The 13,435-nt window shown below is 42.0% G+C and overlaps 1 protein-coding gene across 3 annotated transcripts in view; it reads right to left on the bottom strand.

Annotated features, from left to right (window-relative positions):
• bcam (basal cell adhesion molecule (Lutheran blood group)) overlaps positions 1–9,619 on the bottom strand; it is a 62,880-nt gene extending 53,261 nt beyond the window's left edge. For 2 of the 3 annotated variants that reach the window (XM_088084292.1, XM_042489836.2), the window contains exon 1: positions 9,329–9,617. In XM_088084292.1, the coding sequence (XP_087940418.1) occupies positions 9,329–9,392 (64 nt within the window). In that variant the 5' untranslated portion in view covers positions 9,393–9,617. Of the gene's footprint in view, positions 1–9,328 lie in introns of all 3 variants that reach the window. The other variant, XM_088084291.1, reaches the window with a different exon arrangement.
• Between the last annotated feature and the right edge of the window lie 3,816 nt (positions 9,620–13,435).

The raw sequence follows: 13,435 nt of genomic DNA, 5'->3' as shown, positions 1-13,435 counted from the left end.
AATTGTTAACTAAATTTAAATTTACTGCTGCAACATACCCACCAGGGCAGAATGCAAGATGCTCCCGAGGCAAAACATTGGGGTTATAATTACTTTATCCCCCAATAACAAGAGGCTAAATCAGTTAGGCACTCTGTAAGTCCAACATTATGTCGACAATAACTATCCATCACGTTTGTTGTTCTGCAGATTGCACTGACATGTAATTTGGAATCATTTAGCCTGATGGAGTTATAACCCAATTGAAAGGCATTGATTTTGGATTAAATATTCATATGGACCGGGAGCAAGCTTGTACTTTTTTCCTGCCAGACTGAATCAAAATGAAGCTATGAAACTTGACTCGCCTTGTATTACCGGAATATGGACACAACTGATGAACAACACGAGAGATTCAGTTTGAATTTGCCAATGACAACAAATCTGAGAAATGCACTTGGCTTAATGGATCTGCAGACTTAACTGCTTTCCACCACCACTACTGCACTGATGCAACTTAAGAAATACTGTAACACCTGCAAAAAGTGACTCTTAAGTCCTTTGGCTTGATTACTGTCATTAACTGAACCGTCAGTCAAAAAAAAAAAGATTACCTTCCCCTACTGTTCAGAACCACCAGGGATTTGAGATGCCCTGCTTCTAGTGGCACCTTCTGTTCAGGCTATTGTGATGATTAGACAGCACATGGTCAGGAGGATGCATGTATTTTGTGCTGGTCCCTGGCAGGGATGAGAGACAGATGACGGATGGAGACTGAGGCAAGTGAGAGGGGGAGGAGAGATGGATGAGTGCGAGATGTGGAGAAGAAAAACAGTGATAAAAGTGATGATTCACAGAGCTGGGCATGAGTTAGGGAGTGGTAACGAGACCGACAAGAGAATTCCAGGGAGGACTGGAACTAACAGAGAAAAAAAGACTCAAACTAAAGTTAAGTACAAGATGTGACTAGAGGAGAACATTAACAGTCAGAGCATGGTAACTTCACTCCTCTACTCTTCTCTTTCAAAGTCAAGTTCACACAGGCAGAGGGGCGCAAAGGGAACTTTAGTGCTGTGGTCGTTGTTTCAGAGGGGCTCAGGTAAGCGAAACCTTGATGAAACAAAGACGAGTTATGTCTTTAGGCAAGTTAGAAGCGCTGAAAGCTGACACTGAGTGTTCAGTGATGACACTCTGGCCCCACTCTCAGGTAACGTGGGGGAGCCCCCTTTTTCTCACACACAAACATGAAGTCATAGCGAACATCTAACACACAGACGCAAGCTGAAAAAGTATATATGAGTGCTGTAATGCAAACGCCTGCCCCTCCTCCACCTCCTGCTCCTCCTCTTCCTTCCCTGCATGGAGGATTAATGTTCCCACTCTTGTCTCCCAGGTCCCCCCGGCCCAGTTAAAGCAATAAGATCTCATTGTCAAACAGTGACCAGCCTCACCGGAGAGGTTAACCACCGCTGCTTAACCATTAACTAGATTAAAGTCAAGGAGGCGCAGGAATGTTTTCTGACAGATGGAAGACAGAGATTGGACATGAAAAGTGGTTATGAAGAGAGAGGAGTAATGGCTGTGGTTTTGGGACAACCTTTGTGGCAGCGAGTTTGAGTAAATTTACTCACACAAGTGTGCACATATGTAAACACAGGACATTCTGTAGCCTAGTGAACTTTAAGTCACCCTCATCTCCTAGTTATCATTATGCCACACTGATAAGGGAGGAAAAGAATCCCTTGAGGCTCCACCGTCATATTTCTGAAACCACTCCTTCAAAGGAAAAAATGACTGGGTCAGAGGTGCATTCAAATATCTGTTCACATGCTTGAAATTGTGCCTCAGTAGCGTGGGAGGTGTTTTAAATCATGTACACTAACTTTAAAAAAGCATGTCTGGCTGGGTATCATTTCAAAAAATTCTATTTGAATAGCAATATCAATAGAGGCCTTTATTCAATACCTATGTTATGAATGAGTTGTTGTATTGGTATCCATAATTTTAAACATTTTGGTCACATATTGGTAGACTGAACTGCAAAATCCTTCAAATACACCCCACTTCACCACACCACAGTAGAGCTGCAACTATTAATTGATTACTTAATCACCAACTAATGAAAGAAATGTCAAAAGTCTCCAAATCCAGCTTCTATTTTCTGGTTTCTTTAGTCCTGATTGACAATAAACTGAATATCATTGGGTTGTTGACAAAACAAGACATTTCAGGATGTCATCTTGGGCATTTTATAGACCCTTCCTTCACTGATTATTGGTAAACTTAACAACAATCAATTAATCCATTGTTGTTTTTAAAAAACATTAAAACTTATTTAGCTTATTTCAGACATTACCAAATGTGTTTATTCCTCAATAAAAGCTCAGAACAAAATATTGCATATCCTTTGGCAGCCTATTGATTGATTGATTACATTTCACATGATCAATTCAATTCTTAACAACAGATTAATCAATCGATGATTAATTGTTACCATCCCTACAAAAAACGAATCGATTAATCAAGAAAATAATCGCCAGATTAACTGACAATAAAAATAATCATTTGTTGCAGCCGTTGGCTGATGGATGAGCATTCTATAAACGGCCAGAAAAAGAAGTGGTATAATTAATACTTAATATCTGTGTCTACCCTCCACTACACCATGCCCAGCTGTAGGTAAAAGCATGTCAGATAAAAATAAAAACAGAAAGGGAAAAACAAGCTAAATTAGGGGTGCGTTCACAGCCAGCATACAGTTTTACTCTCTCCTTACACCACAACAGGACAAGCCAGTGGTGTGGAAAGACATGAGGTGGTAATGGAACCCAAGTGTGTGTGTGTGTGTGTGTGTGTGTGTGTGTGAGAAGGGGGTGGCAGAGCCTTGGAGGGGTGCATTCAACAACTGCTGCTGAGGCAACTGTTGATGTCTGAAAAGCAACAGCTTGCGGGGCTCCCAGAGGACGCTCTGCCAGCCAACAGTCAGATGGAGGGTTTAGGGTTGGAGGGGCGCAGGGGTTAGGATTTCTTCTCTGCTGCCAGGAAAATGATCTCCTTGGCCACAGATCCAGGCTTTTCTATGACATTCCCCATTCCTAATTGGTATCCCTCAATCCTGACGTACTCCGCCTGTCTGATCCTCACTGCTGCTATCTCTGCCCGTATCGCCTTTGTTCATTTTCTCCCCCCTCATACGCTGTGAGACTGATCAAAACAGCTGGACACGAGCTGAATGCTATAAATGCCATTTTCTGTGGCAGACAAAAAATACCGGCCATCGTACGTCCTTGCGATTTAATGGCACACATTTGTATAGTGCATGGCTAAAAAGCTCAAGCCAGTCCTGCTGTTTTTGTATATTCCTACAACAAACATATTCAGAAACAGAACCTCTTTTCCGCATCTTGCTACAGCACTCTCCTGCTAAATGGATTGGCAGCACTTAACCTCGTCTCCCGAAAGAGCTTTGTGAATTTTCAATTTTGCTCCAACCCTGAAAAGCTTCCCCCACCACTACACTATCACATACACAGATGTAGAGACAAGGACACACATACAGAGACATGTACCCTCTTTTCAAGGCTGCATTTGAAATTAGCCATCACCATCATCTTCCTCCCCTGAGACAAGAACAACAAGACTGCACAGTGGCTCCACAACAGTCCGCTGTAATCATCTCTCATCTCATCCCTTGATCTCTCGTTGTCCATCCCTTCCTCTCTGCTTCCTTCCTTCCCTCCCTACAACTCCCACTAATGACAAGAGAGCATCTTAAAAGCAACAGATGAAACCAAAACAACTTTTAGCCAGTTTCTTTTTCGCTTTTTTCTTCTTTATATTCACAGCAATGTGTTTTTAACTTTTTTTCCACAACTTTGAAAGTTTAAATGAGGATTCAAACACACAGTTGGCAGACAGACACCATACTGGAATGTTTTCGCTGGAGAGTGGGAAACAGCGAACCTGCCAAGCGGGGGAGGACGGTCATTCTTATTTTAAAATCATCAATAGCAGCCATAAATCTGCCGAGGAACGTCTCTAGGGATGGGCGTAAAAGCAAACAGAGCCCTCTCCCACTAAAAACACAGCGGGCGATCTTCCTGATGCTATGCAGGGTTATTAACAGTGAGCCACGCACAAAAGCAGAGTGGTTGACACGGGCAAAGACAACATGGTAAATCACAGCAAGCAAACACGCACAAACAAAACTGAAGGTGTTGTTAAAGGGATAGTTCAGATTTTTTGAGGTGGGGTTGTGAGGGGTACTTATCCCTAGACAGTATATTACAAATGGTAGATTTCGGGTGACACGCCCAAATTTGGAGAAGCAAGCTGGAAATCAACATGGAAGCTAAGAAATCTACGGTTCTGGAAGTGATTTGGCCACGAAGAAAGTCCCACCTAAAAAAATCTAGATTCATTTAAGTGTAAGCTCTATATAGAATATTTTCACCACTTCACTTTGCTGTCCAACATTCATTTTCCAGCGGGATAATGAAGCAGTTATATCGTTCTCTTCAAAGCCAGACTCACCTGAGAAAAACAGCGATTTAACATCACTAAACACTTTGTGACTTTGGTGTTTAATGATTTAAAATCTGAGCATATGACCCAAAAAATAGTAAAAAAGAAAAAAAACTTTTTTTGAAAATTTGTAAATTAAAAAAATAAAAAACTAATTAACTGGAAAAGGGTGCTTAAAAATTATAATAACGTAGGAAAATAATTTTAAAAATTTAATTATGATAGTTATAAATACAGTTTTCCCCATTTTCTTTTGAAAATAATTTTCTAAATCTACTTATTTCTTGAAATTTATGGAACAGTTCTTACCAAGTTGCTTATTGCCTCTTTTACCATGCTTTTTTGAGAGAAAAAAATCAAACCAAATGAACATTGAGTTCAAATTTAATACTTGTGAAAGATGTCTAAAGGCAGCACAAGCAAAATGATATAGTCCCAGGGTTTTAGGAGTTAAAAAGGTTAGTTCAGATCCACCAAAGTCACACTAACTGACCTACTGATCATAAAAGCAGTAGACCAGCAGCTCCTATATTCAGCATGCTAAAATTTTTGTTGTTGTCATTGGAGTCTGGTGGCATGCATAGATGGGGAACTGAAGCCTTTAACTGCTTCCCCGTCGGAAAGAGCTGTGTGACGGAAAGGTAAATCAGTGAAAATCCTCTAAATATAGCATACACTTGAACTGATATTGATATCCCTTTAAGGACAAAACAGAAAAAAAGACCAAGGCAGAGCCACAGGCAGACAGACAAAGATAAGGAGAAAGATGGGAACATAGACAAAGCTGATCTGGAGAAACACACCTTTTGTTTATGTATGAGTACCTGTGGAAGTGTGTGTAATCACAGCTTTGGCTGCAGCTCTTTTGAAGCTCTCGTGGGGATATGAGGATGAAAAAGCGAGGGGATAAACTTTTCCGTCTCCGCTGTGAACCACATCATACTTGCTAACTGACTTCAAACCGGGATTAACCACATGCATGCAACCTGCCATCTGCTGATGCCCAGTTGCCTGTCGGTGCTGATTGCCAGCTCACCAGCCAACATCAGCGTGCTCTCACACTGCTGTAATTGACTTTAATGTGTCATTCATTGGGAATAATAAACACTAGTGGGTATGTGAAAGGTTGCCGAGCTCAAATTTCCTTCTCTGAGTTCAATGATTACTGAATGGCTGGACCTCCTGACACAAGCCAACCACAACATGCCCTTTATTTTCACTGACTAATGTTTAACTGGTGCCCCCTGCTTGCGCGGGCAAGTGAAACCCCTTCAAACTACAAGAATGCACCCTGGCTGTGAACTGACTCCAGCTTTGCACCTGTAACACTGCCTTTTCATGGAGAGACAGATGCCACATTGTGGTATCGCTTGTTTGTATGTGGATTACTGCCTGAAACTTGTGGTGAGAGGAGGTTTTCAAGCCAGAAGGGAAGCCCTCGTCCATAGAATTTGAAGTGATGACAAACAAACACACACTTTACACAGCGAGTGCCGACGTGTCCAGAGGAATGCCACTCATTTCTTCTCAGTGCTCTGCTCTATCACTGTCACACACATGAATCACCCCAATAATTACAGCTCCATCCCACTCCAGAGGCCTAAATGACAAGGGGGCAAACATAGACTTGCTCACCCCCAAAGCAGCCACTATCAACCTGTCACTCACTGCTGTATGAGCGAAGGTTTCCAGCGTTGCGTAACATCAGAATCCAGCATTAAGAAGCTTTACGTGTGTGTGTGTGTGTGTGTGTGTGTGTGTGTGTGTGTGTGTGTTTCCATGAACTGCACATATATTATGAGTGCATGTGACTACTCCCTTGCTGATGAGTGAATGTATGTTACCTGTGCATACCTGTTAATGTTTTTGCACTCAAGTGTTCAAGAATGCACACGTGTGTATGCTTGCACAAAACTAAGTGCCCCGGGACAGTTGTAAAAGAGGTCCCCTGGCTTTTATCTCCTTGTGGCTAAATGGCTCTTTTTGGGGCCTAATACCATAATAATTGCACAAATCTCCAGGGGGTGCACTTTTGATGCGGCGCTGGCAGGGGGGACAGAAATTAAAAGTGAGGAAATGACTGCTGGAATTAGGGTGGCCATAGACAAAGAGGCTGACGCTGCGTGTTAGACTTTAACACCTTGAACTCAGCTGATGCTTGTCACTACGATTCTTTCCACTTGTCCCTGACCACTTTGGAGTCTCTACAGTTTAGCTCAGACTCATCTGACCATTTGACTCTGCTTTTGTCTCTTTACCTTAATGTCACTTTGTTCTTTTTATCCCCCCACAAAAGCGAAAAAAAATCCAAATTAAGGGAGAAAGTAAAGCAGTGCTGGTGTGAAGTTGCTGCTCTGATAAAGTGCTGGTTGTGTTTTACATAACCTTGCAGTGAGGATAGAGTGTTGTAATGTATTTTCTTCAACTTCTACTTAGAAATAGTGTTTCTAATTTGGACAAACTGTGCTATCACCAACAAAAGACACTGAAAATAAAGTTACATTTTCCACTTTTGATGCCTGCCCTGCAATGTCAACGCAATGGCATCTCAGGAGCGCAGAAGAGGAGCCGTTTACTCACATGTCTGGGTGAGTGGGTCAAAGGGTCAGCGGCGATCTTGGGCACAAGCATGCCGAGCACCTCGGGGCGCCCCACGCTACCATACACCACATATCTGTGTGTCACAACTACACGCATAAATACAGGCACACATGCTCAGAGATATGTCGTCACACATTCAGGAGATGACACACATCTGGGTGTTACGTGTCCTGAGTTTCTATTCAGCGCGCTTCTATGTTCAGAAACGACATAGCTGCAAGCTGCCGGTGTGTGACCAGTAATTGTGAGAATGTGGGTCTGTGTGACAGAATCCCAGTGAGACCCAACAAGAGCTGCTATTATTAGACAAAACTATGCTGGAGAGAGAGGATGAGGGAGAGACTTCAGTAACTGAGGGATTTGGCAAACTTTCTCTTTGAAGAAAGCAACGTTTGTAGCGCTCAAGTGAAATAATGACTTTCCTTTCCTTCATACTTCTGAGCAGCACGCGAGGATCGAGGGGAGCTCAGCACCTGGAGCTGAGCTTTTAAATCAGCGCACCACAGCTGTACAGAGGGATGTGTGATCTACAGTGCGTCTAACAATTACAGGGCAGTTTTGTTTTTGAGCACCTGTTAAAAGGCTCCATGAGGGACAGACAGCAAACAACTGTCTCTGAGGCCAAAGAGGGGGGTCGTAAAAGGAGATCTAGGGGAAGACGTGGTGTAAATAGTATTATGGAAAAAGAGAAGACCATGTAAATCTTGAGGTGGATGCTGATATATATGTTTGTGTAAAATTAAAATAAATTGCTACAGGTTAAAGCGAAATAAGAAATACACAAGGAAGCCGTGAGTGTGAAAGAGAGAGGGGAGCCGCCCAGCACCAGCAGCCCCGCCCTTTAGCTCATCCTGCTTCAAACCACTGCACCAGCAAGAAATTAGAAATAACTTCCATGAAATGCCCTTAAAACATTCAGCAAGTATGATCTCAATTTACACACACAGTCACACAGGACCCACTGATGGCTGTAACGTGTATTTCCAAATCAAACATGTGAAAAAACAAACCTCAGCATCAAACTGGAAATCTATTACTCATTTAATAAGGACATAAATAACTTTAATATTATAGTGACACTAAAAAGAGGTATTAAAACCATATAGTACAGTGAAGTATAATCTCACTTGCAGCACTGTAAATTCTTATGGGACAGTTAGAAGAAGAGCATGGGAAATAAATCTCCATGGTAAATGTAAAACGAGGTCAGTGATAAACTTGTAGAGCACCACAGCAACACCTTAAATGGATATAGTGTTATTGGCTTTAGTTCGCAATCCAAAACTTTTCTTTGACGAGCATATAAGGAGAGTTGAATTTAAAATGGCTTAGCCTCTCTGGCAGCACCCAGGGGTGCTGAGGGTGAGGCGCGCTGCCAGCAAAGGAGACGCAAATCCCGCAGATCAGACATCAAAGCAGCTGGAAACTGCACCCAGCAGCCAGACATAGCAGCGTGGATGAGACAGAGACGGCCAGAGTGCTCTTCAAAATAAAAGCTTAACATTTCTCACAGTTGGCGGAGGGAGTATTTGTGATGCCTAAAACATTTTGGAAGCTTTTTTTTTTTTTTTTGTAGATTTACCAAAAAATTATGAATTTTCAATGATTTTGATGATGTTTTATTGCAGCTGCAGCATAGAAGTGTTTAGGCTTGATTGGATTGGCAGCGGGGTCCAGAGGGAAATAACGGAGTGCCGCAGTCCTGTGCGCTAAGACGTGCACTCAAGTGAGACGCTGAGACTTGCCGCACAACTACGAAGAGACACTAAACCCTTAAAACATCCTATCCGTGGAGATAACCCGTATGTCAGGGCTGCACAATCTTACAACCTCAACCTATATCTAGTTTTTGGAAAGAAAAAAAAATGTTTGCTACAAACTTGTACGTTACATGTTGCGCTGGGGATAAATTCGGTTTTCCACCTGCTTATCTGCGCAGCCGGTAACAGGTTGCTCGACAGCAGCCAAGAATAGAGAGCAAACATAAATTACAAAGTGTTAAAGTAGAGCAACTCCATGCCTCAGACTGCGGCATGTACGGACAGGTTTGTCCCGAAAGCAGCGGACCTCCAAACTCGAGAGTCCGCGAAAAGTATAAATCTGCACCCTGAATCCACGAAAAACTAACCAGGAACGTGTCCAAAGCATTATAAAGTTACTAACACAGGGTGTGATTTCTAAAAAAAGATATATAAATATATAACGAAAAGTATCAAAGACTTACCTTGAAATGCCCAGAGCAGCAAGGTGCACAAGACCGACGTGCGTCCAAACGTTATCCCGATCATGGTTGCTTTTTTCCCCCTAACTTTTCAAGGAAAAGTATTCACTTTGTTTTGGGTTGTAGAGTGGAAATCTGGCAACAGCGAGTCTTTTTCTTTCAATGCACCAAAGCTTTCTGGACTTCTCTCTCTCTCTCTTTCTGTCTCTCTGCAAAAGACTGCCTCTCTCCCTCACTCACACACACACATACACAGAAATCTGATGCTGGTGGCAGTCTTCTTGGTTGATATATTTGCACAAAAGGTGACCCCCCCTCCTCCTCTTCCTCCTCCTCCCAATACAGCCCCCTCCCCTCTCTCTCTCTCTCTCTCTCTCTCTCTACCTCACTTGCAATGAAAAGACCTGCTTGACTAATCGCGTAGGTCCACTGGGGCCCGCAGGATTTCTTTAAAGCAAGTTAAAAGTGATTTTATCATGAGGCTCTCTGACTCATTGCAAAGTCAAGTTTCATCAGGTTGATTCGCTGCAGAAAAATCCCCAATGAACTAGAGGAAATGTACCAGCTCACATTAAGTTTATTGTACTACCACATTATATTTTTGTCCCTATTAGCCTAGATTATTAACGTTATTTTTAGACTTATTTAGAGTATTAAGTATTAGTATGGCACAATTTAATATCTTTGTTACTTGGAAATGATAGAGGTAATGACATGGCATTTAAAAAAAACTCATATTAACGTTGATAAAATTGGCTGCAGAACAATTAACTGTTAATTAGGTGGGAAATTGGAAAATATATTTCAACTGTAGACATGGGAAATTATTTTCATCTGCTATTGCTAAAGGCTAGTATATTAATCTTGCAGGTTACTAATCATCACTCAGAGGTCTTGTGTTGCATTCATGTGCCCCTCAGATGGTCCATTTTTTCAAGTTGGGAAATCATTTGGTGATTTTGGTGTGTTCATGAGCTTTAAAGGCCGTGACACATCAAGCCGATGGTCGGCCATCTGTCAATGTTCAGCTGCCGATGAGCGTTGATCGCCCCAGTCTTTGCCCCGTTGCCCTTTGTCGACTTTTTTTTTAGCAACTTCAGCATGTTGTATTGGCCTCGCATACAGCGGAGGCCCCAACGAAAGACACTGTATCACTCTGTTTGGCAGTTAAGCTCATTGCACAAGAAGAAAAACAGAAGTGTTATAAGCAAACAAAGGGGTAAATTCAAGAAGGAGTGAGATCGAAACAAATTTGTTTTATTGGGTAAGATTATTTTTCTTTAGCCATTGAGCTCTTTAGCAAATATGTCATTTGTGTTTATAATCACCAGCGCATGGTAAATAAGTTATCTTATTTTAGCATTGAATTGTGTTGTAAATTTGCTAACTGGCTAATTAGAATCATGATGGTTTTCGCGTTTCCCTTTTTGAATGACCATTATAAACTAATATACTAATACTAACTTTAATTTCTTTTTTGGAAAGCACTTGGGGTGCATTTCTTGTATGAAAGGTGGCATGTTTTTTGCATTTATGATGTTAACTCAGCAACTTCTGTATCTAAGTTTTCACCAGCTTTTCAAGCTGTTGTTCTGACTTGAGGGGGCATTCACTTGAATTTTCCCTGTCAGGAACTCATTTTACAGATTATTCAGAAACTACATGAATGCAGGGTTAGTCTCACCCAAAAACCAATTGGTTGGGAAAACAAACACCTTTCTTTAGCTACTTTGTTTCACAGACAAATTTCCTGCCCTGGTTCGACCGTTAACATTGCATTTGTCTTAAATTAGGATTTTTATTTTCAAAACAACCGGAGGCAATTTCTTGGGAGTGGGGTTAAACTGTCTGCTGTTGACAGACATACCATTCATTCCTAGACATATAATCCCTTGAGAATTTGTTTGGGTATTTGCAGGGTATGGCACAGGGTATTTGGGTATTTACAGTTCAGATATACAATTATCAGTAAGAGCTAAGTGGCTTTTTCTCAATGCTATAATACCAGGCTGAGTGCTCAGAGTGGCTATTGTGTGATCTATGACGTCGAATTAGGCCAAACCCCCGTAAACTGGCAGTTGGAAAACATAAATAGATGTCAATCCCCTATAAAACAGCTTAATGGAGCCACTGCCCATCTAAGTGCACAGTATAAACATCTATCTCCTAGTTTCTTTCTACTGGAGACTGTTTGACTGTGGAGCAGCGATCAATAATCGGCACACCCTGCAGGTAATAATAGTGCCTTGCTGAGCAGTTGCTCTTAAAGACATACATTCCAAACATAGTTGGTACAAAACAGCTGGTTATTATTTTCTCAGACCCATTTAAAGAGGAGAGGCGATACTTGCACAGAAGACTGATGGTTGAGCTGCCAGGAATACACACACAGTTTTTCTACACATAAGACGACTATGGCAGGTGTTTGTATAGGCTGAGAGTTTGACGAGGCACAGGAAGCTAGTTTACCCTCACATCATATCCTTCCCTGAATTTCTCCTCTCTGTCTATTCCCAGCAATGCCAACAGGAGGGGAAAAACCCTCCCACTGATCTCACATCAATACAGCCACTCATTCCTGATATCGACCTGGTCATAATCATCTCCCCATGCTGTAGAGACATGAGATCCACTAACAAGACTTCTGTCCTGTGGTGCTGAGTAACCCCTCGCACTGCCTTACATCAGACCTGTATCTGCCGCATAGCTGTGGCCGATGCTGATTTAGCCAAGCGTTGGGCATTCTTACGTAAGGTCTTTTAGTCATACACAGAGTACAGTAGCAGTGATTTACTGTATTGGCTCATTACCTAATGGAGCTGCAGGGGAGGAGAGGAGAGAATGAGGGTGGAAGAGGACAAGAAAAAACAGAAAAGGAAAGGAGAACTGAGGTGAATATATGAAGAGACTGAAGGGCAAGAGACGCAGAAAGGGGTGAAGAATACAGAGAAAGAAAGAGTGAAGATGGCTGGACCTATTTCTTGACAAAAAATCCCAAGAACTTAATATTTAATCTTGCAGAATTGTGGAGCAAAGGTTAAACACAGGCTGACTTGAACATCATAAGGGGGTAGCCTGTACCTGATTTGTAAATGTGGTGTCAGACAGGAGTAGTTTTAAAATAACCAGGTTGTCGTACTTCTGCAGACAGACTGTGTTTTGTGTACTTTAACATAATCCAACGAGTGCATAGCATTGTTCAAGTGTTATTATTTTAAACATACATGTCCCCCATACTTTGTATCAAGATTGTATGCACACTTTGTGTAAACACAAGTAACCATACTGTAATTATACTATGAAGCATATTATGTAATTTGCAAAACAATGCCAACAAGCCACACTTTCCTCATGAACAGGCTGACTTTTCAGTCTTTTAAGCACAGGACTGCAGCCATATTCCTCTAAATATTGCCAATAACAGCTGAGAGAGTTTGAATTCACCATCCATCAACCTATTTTATTCAGCTCACTGGATTTTAGGTTGCAACTGGAGCAGCCTTAGCAATGCAGCCCACAGGTCCATCTCACCAGCCATGTCCTCCAGCTCTCCACAAGGACCTTTCTCAGGCCAGGTAGGTTTAATCCCTCCAGTGTGCTCTGGGTCTACCACAGTATCTCCTCCAAAACAGACATACCCAGAATACCTCCACAGGCAGACATCCAGAGGGCCTCCTTCTCCAAAGCCTAAACCACCGCAACTTGCTCTATCTAAAACAAAATAGCAACAGTCCCAGCACCCTCTGGATAATCAAACTCCAAAGCTCTGAATAGGAAACCCAATTTAGCTCCTTTATCAGCCAGTTCATACACTTAAAGACATTAGCTGGCTCACAAACTAAAGAGGGCAATCCACCATTTTCTAGCAGAGTACCATGGGCCTTGGAGGTGCTTACGCTAGGCTCCAAGGAACGCATCTCAGCTTTGCTTCCAAGTTTTCCCAGTGGCCCCTTGTGGTATTGCAGCAAAATATCTCCAGTGGCATTAAACACATAGACCACTATTATAAAAGAGCTGTCTGTTATACTATTGACAGGATACCTTGAACTGCAAACAAGGTCAATAAAGACCCTTCTTGTTGACATCATCACAATGTCTACGAGCGATGCC

This window comes from Plectropomus leopardus, chromosome 11 (assembly GCF_026936395.1).
Source record: "Plectropomus leopardus strain MGB_pleo_1.0 chromosome 11, ASM2693639v1, whole genome shotgun sequence".
In the NCBI taxonomy this organism is placed as follows: Eukaryota; Metazoa; Chordata; class Actinopteri; order Perciformes; family Serranidae; genus Plectropomus; species Plectropomus leopardus.
Note: the sequence above shows the minus strand (reverse complement) of the source record. Positions and strands in the feature narration are given on the sequence as shown.